The sequence below is a fragment of the Tamandua tetradactyla genome, chromosome 17, assembly GCF_023851605.1.
Source record: "Tamandua tetradactyla isolate mTamTet1 chromosome 17, mTamTet1.pri, whole genome shotgun sequence".
In the NCBI taxonomy this organism is placed as follows: Eukaryota; Metazoa; Chordata; class Mammalia; order Pilosa; family Myrmecophagidae; genus Tamandua; species Tamandua tetradactyla.
This window is the reverse complement of record NC_135343.1, coordinates 37,735,008-37,756,501: the sequence shown is the minus strand read 5'-3', so window position 1 is coordinate 37,756,501 and position 21,494 is coordinate 37,735,008. Positions and strand designations below refer to the sequence as shown.

Sequence of the window (21,494 nt, the reverse complement as noted above, 5' to 3'; positions counted from 1 at the left end):
CCCAATATGTGTTAAGAAACGTCCATAATAAACGTGAAGAACCTAGAAGTTGTAGTCTCCAGTAGATCCCTGAGGCCCTAAGTGTTCCAAGGAGCCTTTTATAATTAGGGGCTGGTTTCTGACAAGAGTGAAGTGGGCTCTTGGCTCCACTCAACCTCTGGAGCACCCACCACCTGAGAGCTTCTCTCACTCATTGGTTTGCTTTGCTGATTTGGGGTGGGAAGGATGGTTGCTCAGCTCACCAGAAGGCATATCTCACCGCCCACCCCACCCCCACCCCCCAGCTCCCATTCCTCCCCTTTTTATAGCAGTCATATTCTGATTTGAGCATGCTAGGGTGTGTTGTGAGGATGAAAATACCCATCCCAAGTTCCCAGCTTCAGGCATGGGCAAGAATAGCTTGTTCATGAAACTTTGCTTCCCTGTTCATTTCATCAGTTTCTTCATGACAAAAACAAAAAAGAAACAAACAGAAAACCAAAATGTTAAAAAATGTTCCTTCCGCCTCACTGATTTACTTACATTTTTTAATGTTAATATAAATTGTTTATGTTGTTCATCAAATTTGGGACCCTTTAAACTAATTTCACTTCTTTCCCCTCTTAATTAAAATGTGTGAATGTATTATGAAATGACTTTTACAGCCTTTGTGTATGTGTGTGTGTGGCACCCAGCTCTGTTGCTTTATTACGACAGGTAGGGGAGAGCACTCATTTTATAATATCAACCAAGTGTATGATAGGAGGTGGCCTAGCGAACATTTTTTATTGTCAGGCAACTGTCACAGCTTCTTAGGTAATAGCTGCTCAGGCCTGTTTCCCTTGAAGAACTAAGGGAAGGATATTAATTCAGGTTTAGAAAATCTCTAGACTCTTATTCGCTGCTTTGCTCCTCTTTAAAGCTGTTTTATTTGAGAAGCTGAAATATTAATTTTGCCCAGTTGCCATACACTAAATTATTAATAATGTGCATAGTAAAATAAGGATTTATTTTGATATTTTAAAACTCACTAGCATTTGCGTGGAGACTAATAGTTTGTGCATCCACTATTTTAGACAGTACTCCAAAGGCAGAATAAAAGTTATAGCATTACTGTAGAAAGTCACACACACACAGAATTTAAAAGGGATGGTGGGGTGGGTGGGGTAGGGGGTTTGAAGATGTTTGAATGCAAATATGTAAAATGATTTCTATCAGTAAAAAACGTAGCAATACTAAAGTATCAAATTATACTACATTTACCCTCAGTCAAAATATTTACACTTTAATAACTATGGAAGGCAAAAGTTGCAACAGATAGTAACTTTCAGATGTTTCTTTTGCTGTGATTTCTTATTAAAGAGTACTGGGAAAAGAACGCAGCCTTTTTTTTTTGTATTTTATTTATATCACAAAAATCGAGACCACTTTATCAATCTAGATAAAAATATGCACAAATAAATGTCGGCATTTAGGCGTGTAAACTTTAATTCACTTGTAGCATTTTTAAAACATTGTTGCTATAGAGATTTATTTTTTGTTGTTATGGCATATTCTGCAGGAGATAACTCTAGTTGAAGTAGTTTCTTGGCCAAAAAAAAAGAATAAATGAGAGAGAGAGAGGGGTGGTGAGAGAGCACTGTCTCTGATTACTGAGTCCAAAGATCAGGTTGTCTGCCAAAAGCACCAAAGGGCAAGCTCCAGTTTAGGTGGAAATGGCCTTACAGTAAGGATGGCAACTGTCCTTACAGATCTTTTGTGAATCATACTGACAGGGCAGAACATGAAAACCCAAAAATGCCACGACCCCGCTTAGTGCATTTTATTTTTATTTTTTTTTACATTGGCAGCTTAGTGCATTTTATTTTTATTTTTTTTTACATTGGCAGGCACCAGGAATTGAACCCGGGTCCTCTGGCATGGCAGGCGAGCATTCCTGCCTGCTGAGCCACCGTGGCCCACCCGCTTAGTGCATTTTAGATCACATACTTCCTACCTACAGTTGATAATTAGTCTTTAAAGCAATTGACAGAAATCCAGAAGCAAGAACTCCTATTTAAGAAGTATGTGGGCATTTGATTAAGTTTTAATATTTCTGAAGACAACAGCTACCAACCAATTAAAAAAAAATCATTGCCTCAGATAGGGCAGTTGGTACTAAAGGCAAACTTGTGCCTTTGGAGCAGCACTGTCCCCTGCAGCGCCCCTCACCCGTGGAGTGGAGCAGTGCAGTGACTGTTCCCCATCAGCACTGCCGCCATTCGTTCTTTGTATGGATCTGTGAATGGCATGTGTCAGGCCAATAAGAGACATTCCTATTCTGGATGATAAATGGATGCCTTGTTTTATTTTGTTTTGTTTTTCCTTGAAGACAGTGAGATGACCAAAACGGGCTTGGAGTCTAAAAATTTTCTTTGAGATACAAATGAAAATTTCAAAGTAAAAAACATTGCAACATATTTTAAAACATAGGATTTCTAATGGGGTAAAACAGATCATTTAAACAAGCACTGCATACAGACCATGTGAACTCCCCTTTGAAAGTTTTACCCACACTGTGGTCTGAGGGTTATGGAAGCTGGAAAGACCTCTGTGTCTGTCTCGGGATCTTCTGTCCCTCATCTGAGCATAGCTGGAAACATCTGCCAGGATTCGCCGAAGTCAGCACCAAAATTGGATTCATCTGCTATAGCGACCCCAGCTAACATGAGTTGTGTTGTGCACCCCTTGCAATTTTCAGTTCAGGATGGTATCGGCGTCTGCCCTTCTCCTGCCTGGCCTCCTCTTGCCCACTGCTCATCCAGAGCTGACTCTGCTGGGAGCAGGGACGGATGGCAGGGTGAGTGGCGAGTGTGCCTGGCCAGCCTGGCTGGAGCTGCGAGTGGAAGGAGCTATGCGGATACGTGGGGCGGGGGCTGGAGGCAGGAGAGTGCAGGGCATATCTGAAGCCGACTGTACGACTGCTACAGCAGGTCTGACTAGTTTTAGATGCCCAAAGGCAGCTTTGTTTCTCTAGTAACTAATTCATGCCTGCATTACTATCTTTTGTCTCTATGCAAAACCTGTACCTTTGCAGAGTTACTAATTAATTCTGATTTTTTTTTTCCTTAAAAAGTTTCATAGACATTTAGCTGAAATGAAGAGGCTAAATCCAGCATTCTTATGCTTCTGAGGAGTTTCTCATAGAATGGTGAAGGGGAAGGGATTCTGGGTCTTACATGCACTCTTATGTTTACGGTGGGCTGGGTGAACCTGTTGAACAAAAGTAAAATGTGCTACTCAAATATGCCACAGTCAGAACATTAAATTACGAGAAGTCACTTGCTGCAAACCAACCTTTAGCCCCTTGCTCTCCTCATCTCTGGCTGACTGCTTGCTTATCAGTCCGCACCACACCACAGCCACTGGGGCTTGCTGGAGTACCCCACCCTTGTGTTTAGCAGTGTTGCCTGAGTTAAACTCAGGGAATCTGAAAGTCCCAAGGTCATCTCTACCCCAGAATGGGTTTCCATAAAATTCTAGCCACACTAATGAGATAACGAGGTAGCATCTGTTTTAAACTGATTCTCCCTTGATGACTATCCCATTTTATAATACATGATACAGATTTGCTTTTCAGATTTCTTTCTTTTTTGAGGAGAGGACCTCTGTGGTGTGTGTGTGTGTTGTGTACGTGTGTGTACTGCTGTCTTATTGCTGCCATAGAAAACCGATCTGGCATTGGAATTTGAGCACTATGGTCTGCTGCTGAAAAAGACATTTCACTGCCTCTTTGCTTGTCAGTAACCTGTGATGGTCTTTGTGAACAGTTTTTAGAACAGGCCGATTTTATTTTATTTTATTTTTTACAATGTACGGAAAAATAAAATAGATTTCACCTGATAATGATTCTTAGCTGACAGTACTTGGTTTAGAAATTCAAAATGTGAATACCTCAGTTGGTCCCTGCCTTTTAAAGCACCTAAAGGTAGGTTGGTGGCCTGAATAGAACGTTGAGATGGCCTTCCCCGGTAGGTCAGAGGGGAAGGCTTTTTCTCAAAGGTAATTGAAGATGAAGTATTCAAGAGGCAGTTTCCTTAGAAAAATGAATATTCATTACATTTAGCGTGCTATTCTCATTATTTAGATTTTATTTGACTAAATGACTTTGCTTAAAGTTCTATGAGTAATTGTCACTTCACAGAAGTCTTTCCGAAGGAATACATTTTATCTCAAAATAACTGGCAAGTAATTATTCTTAAAAACAAATGGCCCTGCCAGGCAGGAGACCCCAGTTCGATTCCCAGCCCATGCACTTTCCTCCTCCCCCCACAAAAAATAAAAAGGCTAGTATTTCAGTCTACCCAATTTATTTTACCTAGTGGTCAATGAGAGGGAAGGGTAAAGCGTATAGGATGTATGAGTTTTTTCTTTTTTCTTTTTCTTTTCCTGGAGTTCTGCAAATGTTCTAAAAATGATTGTGGTGATGAATACACAACTATGTGATGATATTGTGAGCCTTTGATTGTACACCATGTATGGTCCATGTGAAGTTTTGTCAGTAAAAATATTTTTTAAAAAAGATATCTCAGGCAGAATAAAGAAATGTTTGGCTGGTCTGAAAACAAAACAAAAAAACAAACAAAACAAATGGCTGCCATATTTACAAGGTATCATTTAGTTACCCCCAAGTTTAGTTTGAATCGTTTCCTTTTTCTACTTTGTGAATTATTCAAGTATATAATATAAAGCTTAAATTGGCTTTATAAAACCTTGTCACTAGCCTGCCCTTTTCTTGGAAGTAACTAAAATAAATATTCCAAATGTGTATGTTACTTACATGCGACAGGTATTTACATATTAAAATGGTATTTCCTCCCTTTTACATGCCTTTCAGTATATTTCTACACTTTAAATTTTTTGTCGCCATGTCATGTTGTAGATGTATTTTTCTCTTCAGGAGTCAAGATTTAGATTGTAGAATACAATTTTAATTTTATTCATTAAGTAAAGAAATAACATTTCTCTGGCTTTCCTCACTAGACTGCATGTGGAAGTTAAAAGATAAAATATGTTCTGAATATTTTAAAGGGATTTTTCAGTGTAATAAGACATTCTAACTTTGAAAACCAAGAAGATTAAACACTAATCATAATTTTTAAGAAACACTGAAATAAAAACTTTTTCTGATGTAGCATACTTAGTTTTTTTTCCCCTTTCAGTGGCGAATAATCAGTTGGTTAACAAATGAGACCTAAGAAATCCACCTTTTTTGTCTTAAGTTGTATTTTTATTTTTCACAGAATTGTCCTACAAAATTACATTGACCCGTTTTAGAGTGACTGATATATCTAATGATTCTCTTTCTAAAAAGGCTGTCACACATTTTTGGCAGAGTCTTTGGTTTCTACTCTAAGCCTCCCCCCCCACCCCCCTGTTTCAGTGTTTATTAAGGGTCTCTAGTGTGAGGGGAAAAACAAGGTATCTTTGGGGAAAAGATGCTACAGGAGAGTTGAAACCAGAATCCCATCCAAGCAATTATAAATATGTATTTTCATTATGCACAGGGAATGAAGGCTGGGGGGAAGGTATCTGACTATCCTTTACAAGCACACGATCTTATAGTAAAGAAACGCAAATGTACAAATTCCTTCCGTTAATGTTAATGAGGCTTTAGATTCAGAATGATAAAGATGTGCTCCTGATACCAATTTTTTTAAGTAGCATAATTTAAATGATTATACTAACATAAGTACAAACAGTATAGTATGTATTCCTAGTTAGCAACTTTTAAATGGAAAGGTTAGTAATTGCTCATCTGTTAACATTATTGTTGAACATACAAGATCATGTAACCTTGTAATTTGAATGGGAAGACTTCTAGCAAGTAGTTACACAGTGGCATACTTCACTGTCTCCCTGAAGTTAGCTGCATTATATTTTGCAGTTAAGTGGCTCCTCCCCAACATCCTTTATGGAGAGTTTTCCCACATGACTGCCTGAAGTGGTTCAGTTTGGAGGTAATTTATTAAGAAATAGGATTAGTGAAGGCTTCTCTGCTAGTATAACTCTTAGTGCTAAACTTATTGAGACTCGTTGTGTGGTTGGGAGTCCACGTTAGATTCCTCGTTGAATATTCTGAATCCTCAAAGGATTTAATCATGGTTTTGAAGCGTCGGTGTTACTTATACATAGGCAACAACCTTTCCTACAGAAAATATTTCTAGGGTTTGAACCATAGCATAATATAATTTAACTCGCTCTTGGTAAGACTACCAGTTTGCTTAGCAGTGGGCTGTGGAGGCCTGAATTTGGGAACAATCTTGGAAAGATCTGTAGATAGAAATTGCAGTGAAGAGTCAGATTTCAGGGGTGCCTTGTTGCTCTCCTGCGCCCCCTTGTGGCTGGACGTCAAGTGCAGTCTTGCAGCGCTTAAAGGGAGTTGGACTTGTACTGGGCATGCTTGTTTACAGGGAGTTGGACTTGTGCTGGGCATGCTTGTTTACAGGGAGCGTTAATAGCTTTCTTCTGTGTAAGAAACCTAGTAAGTTAATAGTTCTCATTGATGTGCGCATAATTTATTATGCTTATTTTTTTTAATTTTCAGAATTTTAAAACTCTTTTGCTGTGTGTATGTTTCCTTTTTTGTGGAAAATTCCAAACACACTTAAAAGTAGAGGGAAGAGTACACTGCACTCCCATGTACTTATCACCCTGTTTTCACAATTATCAACATTGTGTTGATCTTCTTTCATCTACATGACACATTTTTTTCTGGAGTAGTTTAAAGCGAACTCGAGGTGTCGCGTCATGTTGGGTATGTTTTTCTTAAACTTAAGTTGACAGACTGTATAATTCTACTCGACCTTTTACTTCAGTTATGTGTGCGGTCCATTTAGCTGGAATCCTTAGTTGAAATATATAAAATGGTTAGCATTTCCATGGTCTTTGGTGCCCCTGGCTTCATGAGGGTTAGGATTAAAACCTAAAATTCCCAGCTTTGAGGGGAACTAATAAGCAGGGATATGAAAACATTGTATAGTACTTAACAGTTACTTTCGAAAAAGCCTGTTTTTCTTTCCAGAAGTTCATTAACAAGGCCATAATTTATTCCAAAGAAATATTTGTTGTAAAGATCCTCTCCCCCCGAATTTGATTGTTTTGCTTTCTAAATACAGTTAGCTGTCAACATGTGTACTCGTTTCTTCCAGGAGAAAAGGCTATATTTGACAAACCAACAGTGTTAGAAATCATCTTGAGTTAAAGAGTGTAAAAATCCTGAGAAGGAAAGCTAGAATTTCTTTGTAAACGTGGGCTTTAGAAAATCCCAGCCAGTGAAACTTGGTGGTCCTTGTTTATTTTGTTGTTGTTTTAGTTTACTTAGAGATAAACTTCCCGACCCAATTTCAGTTCTCTGTCTGCTTTACGGCCCTGTGGATAAAGCGCCGAGTTGGTTCCTGCGGGTCTCGGTCCGCGAGCGGCGGCTGGTCGCCCGCGCGGCGCGGAGGGCTGCGGTGCCCTGCGGACCTCGGGTGGGCCCGGGCGGCGCCGGGCGCAGGGGGGATCGGGTTACAGATTCAGACTGTCGCTGGGAGCAGTTAACTGGCTTGATCTGGTGACTGGCTTTATAATTACATTGCCGATTTGTTAGGGAAGGCTTTGTCTTACTTACCAATTAGCATGGATGTTACTTCTGGGACCTCAGAAATCCTGGATGAGCTTTAGTTTAAAAAAAGAACTTCCCTGATCTGGGCAGCTCTGGGTGATCCGGGGATCCTTACCCTGGCCGTGCAAGAGCAGAGGGCCTGGCTCCGCGTGAGCGTCTGGACCCTGTTTCAGCCCCTCCCCTGGGCCAGAGGCGGTCACCTTGGGGTCTGAAGTCGGCCTTGGGGCGCACGGAGGCCCCTGACGCCCCCTCCTGGTGTCTCATGGCATCGCGCCCCACATTCGTGGGGCGGGGTCGGGGGTGGGGGGCGTCGCTGCTCCCGAGCAGGCTGCGGCACTCACTGGCCCGAAGCCCGCCGGGGACTCCCCTGCTTTTAGGAGCCTCCTCTCTGATCCTGCCTACATCGTGGACTCCGTCTTTTGCACGGTGGCATTTTTGTTCTTGCTGGTGTGTTTTGTTGCTTGGGGAAGGGGAGGTGCTTGAAAACATAGATATTATCGGTTTCTTCCTTATGTGTGCTTTCTTCCCAAGGTATGGTATTTTAACAGTGCAGAAAGTTGCCCAAGCAGATGTCTTCTCCTCCACCCAAGTAGGATCCTCTTTTCCTTCCTGCTTGTGAGTTGCTGGCTCACAATAGGACAGTAGACTGGAGGGAAGGTGAGGAGGTTCTCACTTAGAGAGGAATTACTTCTTAGATCCCCTACCTTGTGGCTGGTGGGAGGCATCTACTTGTTAGGAAGAGAGGCTTTCCGTTCAGACCACCTCCAAAGCATTATCTTAAGGCCAGTGTGTGCAGTGAGGAGAGAAGAAATGAAAATACTCTGTTTCAGAAGTTGTCTCAAAACAAGTTCTGGCCCAAGTTTGAGTCAACTTCTCTTTTCTGTCCCGGAAGAGAGACAGTAATCGTGCCAAGGGCACTCCTCTTTTCTACCACTCCCCCCAAAAGAAACTGAAAGAATGTGTTTCAACTTAAAGGGCTGTGGGTTTTGGCCTCACTGGATACCAGAGTGAGGAACAAGCCTCTAGCCTTCTTTTTAAGGCACCCTTCACATATCTTCTTGTGTGTGTTTGTTTTTTTTGTTTGTTTTTTTCCTGTCTTTTCTTTTCTTCAAAGGAGGTAGATCTATTAGGACAAATCACAGTTCTGAACTGTCGACATTCATGTAAATGCCTCATTATTACTATGTTGGCTTTTTGATTGGGTCCCACTCTGCTGGGCTCCTCAGCAGCCAGTGGTCATATTGCACAGAGTAGTTGAAGAGACGAGAAAGATGGCTTCTTAAAGCTCCCTTTTAAATTAAAGCGTGGCATGCGTACAGAAAGCGGTACAGATCCTAAGTGTCCAGGCTGGTGACTTATCACAAAGCAGACACCAGTGTTTATTCACCTCTCTCCGGTCCCCCGTTTCCCCCCACCTCCAGGAGAAGAGGGACTCCCTGACCTGCTCTCCCTAAAGCCTGTGCCCTTCTACTTACTAACCACCCTGCTCCTTGGCTGCAGACACCATAGCTTAGTTTTGCCTTGTTAATGGACTTTTAAAAAACAACATGTCACTTAATTGTAGAGGTTGCTGCACTTCTGAGAAGGGAGAACACCAAGTTTGTACTTGTTACCTACAAGTCCAGAGGGAAGTTGGATCAAGCTCTTGAAAATATACAAGGTGAACCAACTGGGCCTTCAGGTGTTGTGAAGAGGTTCTCCCGGCAGGCCCCCCCCACCTGTGGGCTGCTGCATGCTGAACAAGGCATTTCCTTGCTCCATCTTGGCTGCCTTTTGGACATGTGGGCAGAAACTCTTTCCCCAATTGTTTCCTCTCCAGAAGTTGGGACTGAGCTGTCATTGTTGACTCCTTTTTAAAGCCCTTTTGTAGCATTTATTATCTTTCTCTGGATAGCGAGTAGAAGAGTTCCTCAGTGATAAAGGACTTTCTTTCCAAGTGGGGTAATGATTAATGTTTGGAATGAATTGTCTTAGGACATAATGCAAATTTTTACACCTTTTTTTGGTTGGCACAGAGTGATTTTTAAAATGTGGCATAGCTTTTAAATAATAGAAAAATATTGAATTAAAGAGAATTTTTTATTTATTTATTTGTTTTTTGAGTGTTTACTTTTCATCTTAATGCCATGAAATAAAAGCTATGAAACATTACCCTTTTAAACACAGATGCTATTTCAGTTCCTTTTTGTACTAGGGCGTAAGGCCTCACTTTACAATAGGGCAAAAAGAATCTGGACACCACAGAGCCACTGGGATTTGATGTGTCAGCTGAGAAGCTGAACTTTTTCAGTAAAATTGAGCTTAAACCATCTTAATTCTGCATATAGTATTTTTTAAAATGGCATTTGTCAATTATCATCACAAACATACTGTTCATTCTCTTTTTCTCACGTGCTTAAGCATAAATAGGAAAGATTTTGGGGAGGAATCAAGACTAACTACTGGAACATTTTATTGAGCACTTAAACGTGAAATGACCAGATGGGAAAAAGACTAAACTGTGGTTCTCAATGTGTAGTCCCCCGGCCCGCCTTGCCTGGGAGCTTGTTGGAAATACATGTTCTTAGGCCTTAACCCAGACCTGCTGAGTGAGAAGTTCTAGGGGTGAGGTCTTCCAGTGGTTCTGATGCTCACCCACGTCAGAGACCTAAGAATGAGAAAGGCATTCCCATAAGAACTTCCCGTAAGGAATGAGCTGGAGCACTCCTGCCTCCACAGTCTAGTGTGTCATTACCCAGGTCTTTGTGACCCCCCACGCGCCCCCTCCCGTGCACAGAACCCAAACGCTCGGGGACAGGGCCGCACACCCTGTACCGCTCTTCTCTGGCTGTCCCTGGCCTGCCTTTTCTCATTCTTTTCATTCACCATCCTTTATTCAGTGACCGTTCATGGAGCATCTTCCAGGGATACAGATTATCTCTGCCCCCGTGAGACCCCCGTGGGACGTGGAATACAGACATTAAAAGACAGTCACATACCCTAAATATGAATTTTAAATGGCGCGACTTCAAGTCTATCTCCAGAAGTCTTCTCTGATCCACCCAGTCTGTAGTGACCCTCACGTGATCACGAAGGGATCCGTACTGACCCTGTGCTGTGGGATCCACTCAGAATCTAGTGGATCTGCAGAACCTTGACTAGTCAGGTAACCAGGGTCTTCTGTTCCTCTGCCCTTTGTCTCCTGAGGAAACTCCTTTGCGATGTCTAATGGCATTTGATACTTTGGTGTATTTTAACATCAACTCCCCAACACTGTAGCTTTTGAGAGCAGAGCCCTAATGAGAAGCATTTGTTTCTAACAAGGTTCTTGGGGAAGGAAGATGTGTTTATCTGGAACCTTTTATTGAAAGCTAATGAATATTAAGTAGAAAAGTAGCTGCTGTTAGTTTTAGGCCCCTTTGGAGCCTCAGAAGAGGGAGGGAGCACTGACCTCATGGCCTGAGGGGACGTGTTTTGTTCACCCAGGTTCCCACCTGCCTCCTCCAGGTGGGGGTCTCCAGCCCAGCCCTGGAGCTCATGGTTTCCCTGGGTCTTGTCTTAAATTTTAGGTAGAAGACATGGGTTTGGGGACACCTTCGGGCAGCAAAGCCCTGAGGTGGTCCAGGAACCACGCCGAGTCACAGACCCCTCCTGGGCCCCAAGCCCCTTTAGCCCTTAAGCCCAGGTGCCTTGCTGGTCAGAACAGTAGAGCACCCTCCTTCCCTGGGGTCACCTTGAAGCTGTTAATGGGCTCTAGGTACTACTTCAATTTTAGGCTTCAGCCTAGGGAGGCCTTTTAAAAGTCACGTGCCTCCCCAGCATCAGGCGAAAAGAACTATTTTTGTCGAGTGGTCAAGGAGAAGAAGGGCATTTCTGGGGAGCGGCAGCATCACAGGCCACCCTGAGCCCCAGGCCCAGAGGTATCGGGAGGGACGACATCGTTTGGCTACTTGCCCACACGCTCCTGAGAAGCCTGCGTTTTATTTTCCTCTTTACATTGCCTTCTGCTTACTGGGGATGGTTGTTAATACAAAGTCCTGAGAGTGGATTTAGTCTCACTACCCTTCCCCCTTGCTTTGGGTAAAACCCAGGGGCTCAGGTCCTCTTCTGACCACCTTGGGGTAGGGGCAAGGGGACACTCTACTTTCTAAACACACCTTAAGCACACTTTGGGAAGAATTCATTTTTAAGTAAAAGTTGGGATAGGTTTTATTATGTTGCATTTTATTCCTTTCTGTAAAAATTTAGAGGGAATTAGTAAAAATTAGGATTGTGTGCATTTTGTTACCTTACAGGGTGTGTGAAGCCAGTTTTTCCTCATTATATGAAATAGAGAAATAAAAGCAAACTTACCTTGAGACACTGTACCATCAGTTCTACCTTGAGACATACTGTACCATCAGTTCTTTATACATTTGAGAAGCATATCGGAGGTTCGATTTGGATATCTGTTCCTGCTCACAGATTTTGCCTACAAGGGCCCTCTTCCCACACCTTCCAGGAAAAGTTTGATAAGACTAAATCAGTAGGGATTATCATACAGCTGTGACCAGCTGGATCATTCTAATGCGAAATTAGGAGCTTCTCACATTGAATTCTCTCTGAAAGTATCTCCACAGATCTCTTTTCAGCTGTGGGAATCCTGCTAAATGCCTAGAGTATTGCATGATCAATGTACTTTTTAAAATACTGGGTTTATATAGATTCAGTGATTATTTCTAGAGAACTGTGAGTAGTTGAAAAAGTTCTGTTTTTTTTTTCCTGGCAACAAACTTTTAAATCTTTAAATGTCTTTAAATCTTAAGAGATATTCTATATCAGTGACTGAAGGAAAAAGAGAAAACCTACACTGTATTACCTGTGATAGCTCTCTTCTAGAACAAAGTGGTGGCAAGCGGATTAATTTTTAGTTGTGTGTTGGTTTTACATTTTGGGAAAGTGCTTCTAAAATTGTCAGTGGTGAGAGGCCAGTTTTGTTGTTTGGTCATAGACTAGTACTCTTGTAAAACACAATAAAAACAATTGCTAGAAAAATGAAATAAAATACGAAGATGTAGAAAATACAAGCCCCATTTTGTTTTTATTAAATCCAACAGGCATATAATTACTGTCAATTTGTTATAGAAGTTTCTAAATACTACAGTATCTTTATTTGCCTCTTCATGGACCAGTAACAGTCCACAGACTTGCCCCATCTGTGGACCATACTTTGAGAAACACTATTTTAGAATGTGTGTTTGTCTTTGTGTATGCACGCATGTGCACACATGCTTTTAAATGTATTGTGCATAATCGCATTACTTTGCAACAGCTTGACATGAGAATTAAATTCTCTTAGTAAGCACTTTGACAAAATGTTTTTTTTTTCTGGAAATGAGTATTTAAATGCTTAGATTCTAAGAAAATACAAACAATATAATAGTGAATACAATTTTCTGTTTCAAAACACAGTTGTACAGTAGTAACACTTTCAGTGCACAAAGTTGAAAGTGTTTTGTAACACAAACTGCAATCACCTCCACTCTGATTCATCCCCAAGTTTTAATATGGCACAGATAGTTTGGATAGGAAAGGTTCTAGGCAACATACGTATATACAAATGAGACTTTCAGCACTAAACATTTGGAAATCTCTGTCATGTGAAGTATTAGATAAGTGCATTGTTTATTAAACCTTCCTTGCATCAGAAGATAGCGAATTGCTTGACTGGTCTTTGGTCCTAGTGATTGACAGCTGTTTTCTTAACGTTTACAAAATGAGGGAAGCTGTTTCTTACAAGCAGCTCCACATGCCTTATAAGCATTAACAAATTCTCAAGCTCATTCTGACCTTGATAAGTTGTAGCCATTATTGTGTTTCTGTCCTGGAGACTGAGCTCAAGAAACCAGTCACTTCAAGTGGGATTTGTGGTCTGTGTTATATGACGCCCATGTCTGTCTGTCCACCTTGAGGGGTAGCGTGGCTTTTTTCAGGGAGCTTCGGAAGGAAGTTCTGGGCTTATATTACCTTTAGCCTTATTCCTTTATCATGAGGTTTGTAACTCAAAGGAACAATGAGGTGTAGAAGAGATTTAACCCCTCGAAGCCAGGCTTCATGTTTCTGGAGGACACCTCAAAGAACCTAGCAGAGTGCTCAAGACAGCTTAGAGGCCCAGTGAGCTAATAGGGGATTGAGGGGGGGAGGGGGGTGGGTGCTCAGTGAATACTCAGCAAAAGCTAAGTAGAATTTAGGAGAAAAATTGGGTAACTATAAAGCAATGGTTTATCTATGAAGATTTCGGAAAGAGTGAGTCTTTGAGGGGAGAATTGACTAGTCTATGTCTAGGTGTTGTGGGGGGTGAGGGGACATGCATAGGCCTGGCTTAAAGAAACCATTAAAACCAAGTGTCCTGGTCTGGACAACGTATAAACAGCTTTCTTAATTAAATGGTTGGGAAGTAAGGTCTGTGAGGTAAAGCTGATGGACTTGAGATTGTTCTGCTGAGAGCACAGAAGTCCTGAAAGGGGGCCATGAGGGCGCGACCTTGGGGTGCAGGCATGACCACTGCAGAGGATGGAGCCAGCTGACAGCGTCCCACCACCTCCACCAATGCAGCAGGGGAGGAGGCAGCCAGAGCTGTGAAGGTTAGAAAGGAAGGGGCATGCGTTCTTCCTAGAGGTTTTAAAATTCAACCCATTGCCAAATTCTCAGGGCTTTGAGATGTGAGGTCAGAGTTTCTTTGAAATACATGTGTCTCCCTGGAATCACAGCGGGTGATTTTGTCGAGAAATGTCTCAAGTACCCAACCAGCCATGCTTACAATCATGGCACATTCTTTTTAAATTAATCCAGTTGCATTCAGGTACAACTGTATGCATTGAAATTGAGCCAAGGAGAAACTTGGACTGGGAAGTACACATTACCCCACTTGATTCTAGAATGAAAAGCAGTAGCGGCTCAATCACAGTGGTCATTTAAAACAGACTGAGCGCTTCACCACATGTCACCAAACAGGCAAAAAGGCTTTCTGCATAATGAGGATAGAAAAAGCATTTTCAAGCACACCGAGTTCTACCAAAATTGTACACGATCCCCCTTCTCTAACTTGATTCTCTTAATCGTTCAAAATGTGTTCAAGCTGTAAGTTCATGACACATATATATATCTGTTTATGTCATGGCATTCTAAGTGTTTTCTTAGGCTTTAAAAATGAATCTGCTTGGAGGAGGGAAAGTGAACCTGCAGGATAATGTGAGGCGTGCCAGCGCAAGCACATGGGCTGGGAAAAGTCAAAATCAGGGTTTCCATGGTAACTCTTAACTTGTCTGTGTCGTACACATTTCTCAGGAAATACATTTACCAGGCTACCTCATGATAAAAATTGCTCCACAGGCATATGCAGGTAGATTTCCCAATTTTCTCTTATGCAAATGGTCTTCCCCTTAATTCATCAGTTTCAAATAAAATGGGACAAGGAACCAAATCCAAGTCATGACCTCTAAATAAGCATCTTCTCTATTGTGGAAATTCGTTTTCCTGGGACTGATCCCATTTCCTTCCTTTCTCTTTTGCAGATATATGTTGGGTAAAGGAGAAAAACGGAAGTTTGATGAGTATGAAGATGGGCTGGAAGGCAAAATCCTGTCTCCCTATGACGGTCCATCTAAGGTGTCCTACACCTTACAGCGCCAGACTATCTTCAACATTTCCCTTATGAAGCTCTATAACCACAGGCCCCTGACGGAGCCCAGCCTGCAGAAGACTGTCTTAATTAACAACATGTTGAGGCGGATCCAGGAGGAACTCAAACAGGAAGGCAGCCTGAGGCCGGTGTTTGCCCCCTCCTCTGTGCCCTCCGACCCCCTGAGCCACAGCTACCGGGAGGCCCAGCCCGCCTTCAGCCACACCGCGTCCCCACCCGCCCACCCCTGTGACTTCGACCTCGGAAGCACTACACCCCTGGAGGCCTGTCTCACCCCGGCCTCCCTGCTGGAGGAGGATGACCACGACACTTTTTGCACTTCCCAGGCCGTGCAGGCTGCGGCTCCTACCAAACCCTCTTCTCCAGCCCTCCCACCAGAAAAGGACAGTTTCTCCTCTGCCTTGGACGAGATTGAGGAGCTCTGTCCCACATCTACCTCCACAGAGGCCACAGTAGCAGCAGCTGACAGCTCAAGAGGGAACCCCAGTGAGTCCAGCGTCCAGAAACCTGAGGGACTCCCAGAGGGCCGCACGGATGACTCGAAGCTCATGGACACTCTGCCTGGGAACTTCGAAATCACCACGTCCACGGGTTTTCTGACAGACTTGACTCTGGATGACATCCTGTTTGCTGACATTGACACATCGATGTATGATTTCGACCCCTGCACGTCCACGTCAGGGACAGCCTCGAAAATGGCCCCGGTGTCGGCTGATGACCTCCTCAAGACTCTAGCTCCATACAGCAGCCAGCCTGTCGCCCCGAGCCAGCCTTTCAAAATGGACCTCACAGAGCTGGACCACATCATGGAGGTGCTCGTGGGGTCCTAAGGGCCTGCCCAGAGCCCGTGAGCCTTCCCTCAGCCCCGACCACCCCTCCGCACTGTGCATGCACCCTCGCTTGCCTTTTTCAGAGAAAAAGAAGATTTTACAAAAGGATCACACTAGTTTTTGCTTTGAGCAGAGTTGGAGTGCCTTCATCCAAGTATGACCACTTTTAATATGCTTTTTTGAGTGGTTCCTCAGAGACCTAATACCCTGGTATAGGAAAGAATGCATTTGAAGACAGTGTTGCTATGTTGAATGACAAGAAAAGAAAAAAACAAGGAAAAACAGTTTTGAAGTGAAGCACAAGGATTTAAGTTGGAAAAGCTGTAAATTGCATGTGCATATTTGTCTATTTTTTCTATAAGTTTTATTGCAAGAGGTAAAAAAGAAAAAATATATATATTATTTAGATAATCTCTGTACCTTTTCTGGTTTCTTCGCCCTGTATAGGTTGACTTGGCAATTCAGCCTTTTTAGAGGCATTAACTACTCCTCGTAAGTGTTGCATTTACATGGCTGTTTAGAAACTGCTGCCCAAATTTATTTTATATTTTTGTACAGATTCTGCAGTTTATGATATCGTTTTTCTAAAAACAAATGCTGTTTATACATGAGATAGCTATTTTGATAGGATTTGCTCACATAGTTCCTGCAAACTTCAGATGTACAAGTTGCACTTGTACTTTTATAGAGTTGTAATGTTTTATATGTGTATGGTGCAAAGAGAAAATTGGATCAAATCAATTTTTAGTTGATATCCCCAAATGAAAACACATACAGACACACACACACACACACACACTTTAAGAAAGGGCCAGGCGTTATCACACCCAAATTTCACAAGCATCGACCCCCTGGCACAAACACCTGCCAGTACTGTGATTCCCAAAGCCAGAGCCGCACCTGCTCATCAAATTTGCATTAAGCAGTTGGCAGGAGATGGCTGTGGAGCTCGGGGTTGAACTGATGGTTCTCTTTAACGCCCCTTTTTTTTTTTTTGAGGGGAAGACTACACAAGTACTTAAGTGTGTACTTATGCCAAGTTTGTGCTTTTAATTATTTAAAAAAATCAAACCCACAGCTTCCTTTTTTGACATGATTTTCCTTATGACATGAAATTTTTACATTCAAACAAAATTTTATTAAAAGCAGCGAACCCTTTCATGGAGCTAAAAGCCCTGTTGCAATGCTTAGGGCTCTTACAAAAGAAAAATCTCCCCAGAAGGCATCCATCATGTTGCTGAATTGTCTTTTCCAACTTCCCTTCCCTAGAGCTTTTGTTCCCTCTGTTGCTAAGTGCTGGAAATGGCACCTTCCACCCTCACCATCAGCGCAGTGAGCTGCGAGCTCAGCTCACCTGCGCCGGGCCCGGGACACAACACACTCTTGTAACATTTGTGGCTCTTGAACCTGGAATTTCTTCCAATCTGGCTGCTTTAACTACTTTACACTTTTCAAGGCTGTTTTACCCAAATACGCAGACAGGACTTTCTATGCATGTTTTTCTCCCTGCCCACCTCCCACCCTACCCCCCCTACCCCCCACACACACATACACATACACTTTTGAGAAGTAGCTTTTTATTCCTAGTGGTGTATATTTATTTTTAAAATGTTTGCAAATGTATCATGCTTGTTGCTGAAATTGCTTATGGCCTTTTTGTTTCAGTTTTTTTCTTTCTCCCAATGGTACTTTAGCTGTTGAGTACAGGTTACAACCTATATTGTTGAAATGCAGATGGCTTCTTTAGGAATAACTTTTATATTTATTTAAAATTTTTAAATTATGGGGTTTTGTTTTTTGTTGTTGTTTTTGTTGTTGGTCATTTGTCAATATTCAGTCGCCTGTTCTGCTCACTTCTTGCCATGGATAAAATTGGGTCTTTCTGGACAAAAAAAGACAACTTTATATAAAATGGCACTTTAAACAAGCCATAGTTTTATTTTTGTACTGCACATAGCAAAATGAATACATTTGTGATGAAGGAACTGCTCATCTAAGATTCATGTATGACATAATTAAATCTCTTTACATTCTCATTTACTTTTTTTCCCACTTGAGTATGTTTTAAAGGCTAATTATCAACTCAGAGGGCAATGAGAAACTGATCAAATGGCACTTGGCCTCCTACAAACAGCCTCCCCACGGACAGCTCTTTCTTCCTGCTGCAGGTGTGCTGCCTTCCTTCACTGGGATGAGGGACCAGAGAGCTGGGGAATGGGTTGTTTAGGGGCATCGGTGTCACTGTGCTTGTCAGTTTTAGAGCTTCCCTTTCTTGTAGAGAACAAGCCTCCCCAGACGCTGAGGTTTCTCTAACTGGAGGGCCCAGGAAACTTGCCACATGCTGCACACACATACGTACATATACAATAGTGTTGATGACTCCCAGCAATGGCATGGTAAAGCAATTGATTTACCATTGTTAAGACCTGATTTACAGTAACTTAGAACAACTGTACTTTCATTGGATTAGTAAATCTTGTATTTCAACAACTCCCATATGTTAGGCAACAGTTCACATAAGCACAGAGAAGTGTTGCCTAAAAGTGGCTCTCGGACTCCCTTGTATTTGCAAGGCTGGCCTTCAGAAGCAAAGCAGAATCCTCCCAACAGCAGGCAAGTGCTTTTTAACTTTGGATACCCTTCCCATAAGTTCTTGATATTCAAAGTCAAATGAAGAAGACTTGGAAAATTTGTGGCCCGTTTTCAAAAAGCCCAAACTGACAAGTGCTCAAATTCTCTTTGTGTCTTATTTTTACAAAGCGATGTCCCTTCCAGAAAGAGAACTAGCAGAGTGTGGACTTGAGGCCCACCTGACCATAGGACATGCTTCTGATCCCATGGGGCAGGCGATGTGAGGGGCTTCATGAGAAGGAGAAGCAGGCTGGGGCAGGGAGGGGACAATTATTGACAGTGATGTGCAATGAAATGACAAGATGAGAGCAGAATAAGAGCTTTGAAATTTGAAGTGTTTTTTTTCTGTAAGTTATTTATTCCTTTTTTCTCTGTGTAAATATATTTATTTTACTGTGGCGCTCTAACAACATCTGGATCGTAACATGTGCAGAATGTATGGTAGGAATGTATTCTCTTGTAGGAATGTAAATCTGTATTAAAAGGGGGTCAGAGCCAGACCCCTGGGTCTTATTGTATACAGTCCACATTCGTTTTTACTCTCTCCTCCAAAATGGGTCTATTTGAAATATGCAAAAGGGATGGATGAGGAAATGTTTTAATACCTCCAAATTTTTAAGAAAATCAAGCATCAAAGGGTTGGTATTTTTAAAGTTTTTTTAGTAGCACTTTCTCTTTATGACAAAAGGGGCAAACACACTGACACCCTCAGTCCTATCAAAGGGTGAGACACAGCCAGAGCCTCCACTACACCTGAGTGTCTTTTATCAATTGAGCTTTTTATTGCCATAGCCCCTTGGAGTGCCCCAGCTGCCCTGAGGTCAATCAGGGGAAATTTCTTAAAACTCCAGAGAGCCAACGTATCAACTTACAGATCGTTTTTAAAGCTTAAATTTATTAACCACCTTTGTGGTAAACAATGAATTATGGCCACCAAAGGGCAGCCTTCTTAAATGACAAGATGTAAAAAATAATAAAAGCCTCTTCTTTGTGCAGCGATTGTTATTCTACTATATATTAATTGTCTTAATTTCAAAACGTTGCTGTTGCAATTGAACCTATATACATTTTCTGAGAATAATGAACAGAGCATATTTAATCTGTTCTGGCTGTAAATGGTTAACTTCCTATAACTGCCTTGCCCCTGACGGCAGAGAGGTATGTGTGTCCTGCTTATTATGTACAGTTGTTTTCAGTGCTTCTAAGAATGAGTCTAAATAGTTTTTGAAAATCAGCCAGGATCAAATGCTATTGCAGACAAAGCCAATGAAAATTTTGAACCTCTTTTTGGGTATAACAAATTTGGAAGAGAAGTGCAGTCCATGCATGCAAACAACTGAGATCTTGGAATATATGTAAATAGTGATGTATTTGGTGCATGGATTTTTGAGGAGGGCTTTTAAAAAGGAGGTGTAACCTTTCCCCCCACAGACCTGAGAGCTGTGCCTTTTCTATGCAATATTACAGACATTACATCGGAACCCAGATGGCTGTATTCACGTGTAGGTTTGGGCTGTAATCGAAATGATTGGACAGATTAAATGTACATGGAAATGAGCAGTCTTACTTTTGTAGTTTTATATTATACAATAAACAGTTAAAAGATGAGAGGGGCACGTTTTACTGCTTTCTTCGGACAGAGCACAACCCGCGTCTGTTAGAATTTGCTCGATGACCAGTCCACAGGGACCTCTGCCCGATTGTGCCATCAGCCTTCCCCCACCTTCCTGGTCTCCGCGACAGCTTTCCTTCCTCGTTCTCCCCCTTAGACCCTTCTCAACCTCACTTCTCTTGCATTTGTTCTCCCAGCTCTCTCTCTTTTTTTTTTTTTAAAAACATGGGCAGGCACCAGGAATCGAACCCGGGTCCTCGGGCAAGCACTCTTACCTGCTGAGCCACCTGTGGCCTGCCCTCTCCTAGCTCTCTATGAGGAGTGGTTTTCTCCTGAGTTTGGTCCGTGATCTGCTCCTCTCACCAAACCTGCACACGTTCTGTCTACTGCTTGCTTTTCCGAGGGAATATAATCCATCTGGACTCTCAAAACTTAGTTCTGTCTCCTGCCTCTCTCTTGACCTCTGGGCTTAAAAATTTCTGCCATGATTTGCCACATCTCAAACTCGGTGTGTCTAAAACGGCTCCCTACAGGAGCTGCTCCTCTCATGCAATTCTCTTAGGCCCGGCACCCCTCCCAGGCTTGACTTGGCTGCCCATGTGTGGCACACCCACTCCGAGCCCTCTTGCCCTCGAAAGGTTCATTCCTGCTGCCCTCTTTCCATCACCACCATAGCTTCCTCCTACTCGGACCCTCTTCTTCTTGGTGTCCAAATATGTACCTGACTCCTAATCTTGGCCACCGACATTACTGTAACATCCCTGGTGCTAGAGGTGACCTACATTGCTGGTTCCCCTCAGTCCTCTCTTCCACATCCTTCAGTAGCCCCATGATTTTGCAATCCACACCCTCACCTCCCTGGTCTTCCAGGGTTAATGGAGGAGACTGGATGTGTCCTCCTTGGCGCCTGGGCCATGGAGTCCGGAGGTGGCCTGGCCTAGGCATGAGCTGTTCTGGAAACCCTGAGTCTGAGGGGAGGGGGCGGGGGGACGAGGGGTTCCATTCAGTCAACAAATGGGATATGGGCGGATGGACATGATGAGTTCCTTCCAGACATCCCAGTGGAGATACTCATTAGGCAGCTAGAAATAAGGGTCGGTTACTCAGGAGAGAGGTTGTGTCTGAAATTACAAGCAT

General features: G+C 42.5%; 1 protein-coding gene across 4 annotated transcripts in view; it reads left to right on the top strand.

Moving 5' to 3' along the window:
- SERTAD2 (SERTA domain containing 2) overlaps positions 1-20,348 on the top strand; it is a 152,362-nt gene extending 132,014 nt beyond the window's left edge. For all 4 annotated transcript variants that reach the window (XM_077134399.1, XM_077134398.1, XM_077134400.1 and 1 more), the window contains one exon: positions 15,157-20,348. In XM_077134399.1, the coding sequence (XP_076990514.1) occupies positions 15,161-16,114 (954 nt within the window). In that variant the 5' untranslated portion in view covers positions 15,157-15,160 and the 3' untranslated portion in view covers positions 16,115-20,348. The remainder of the gene's footprint in view (positions 1-15,156) is intronic.
- Positions 20,349-21,494: the final 1,146 nt, after the last annotated feature.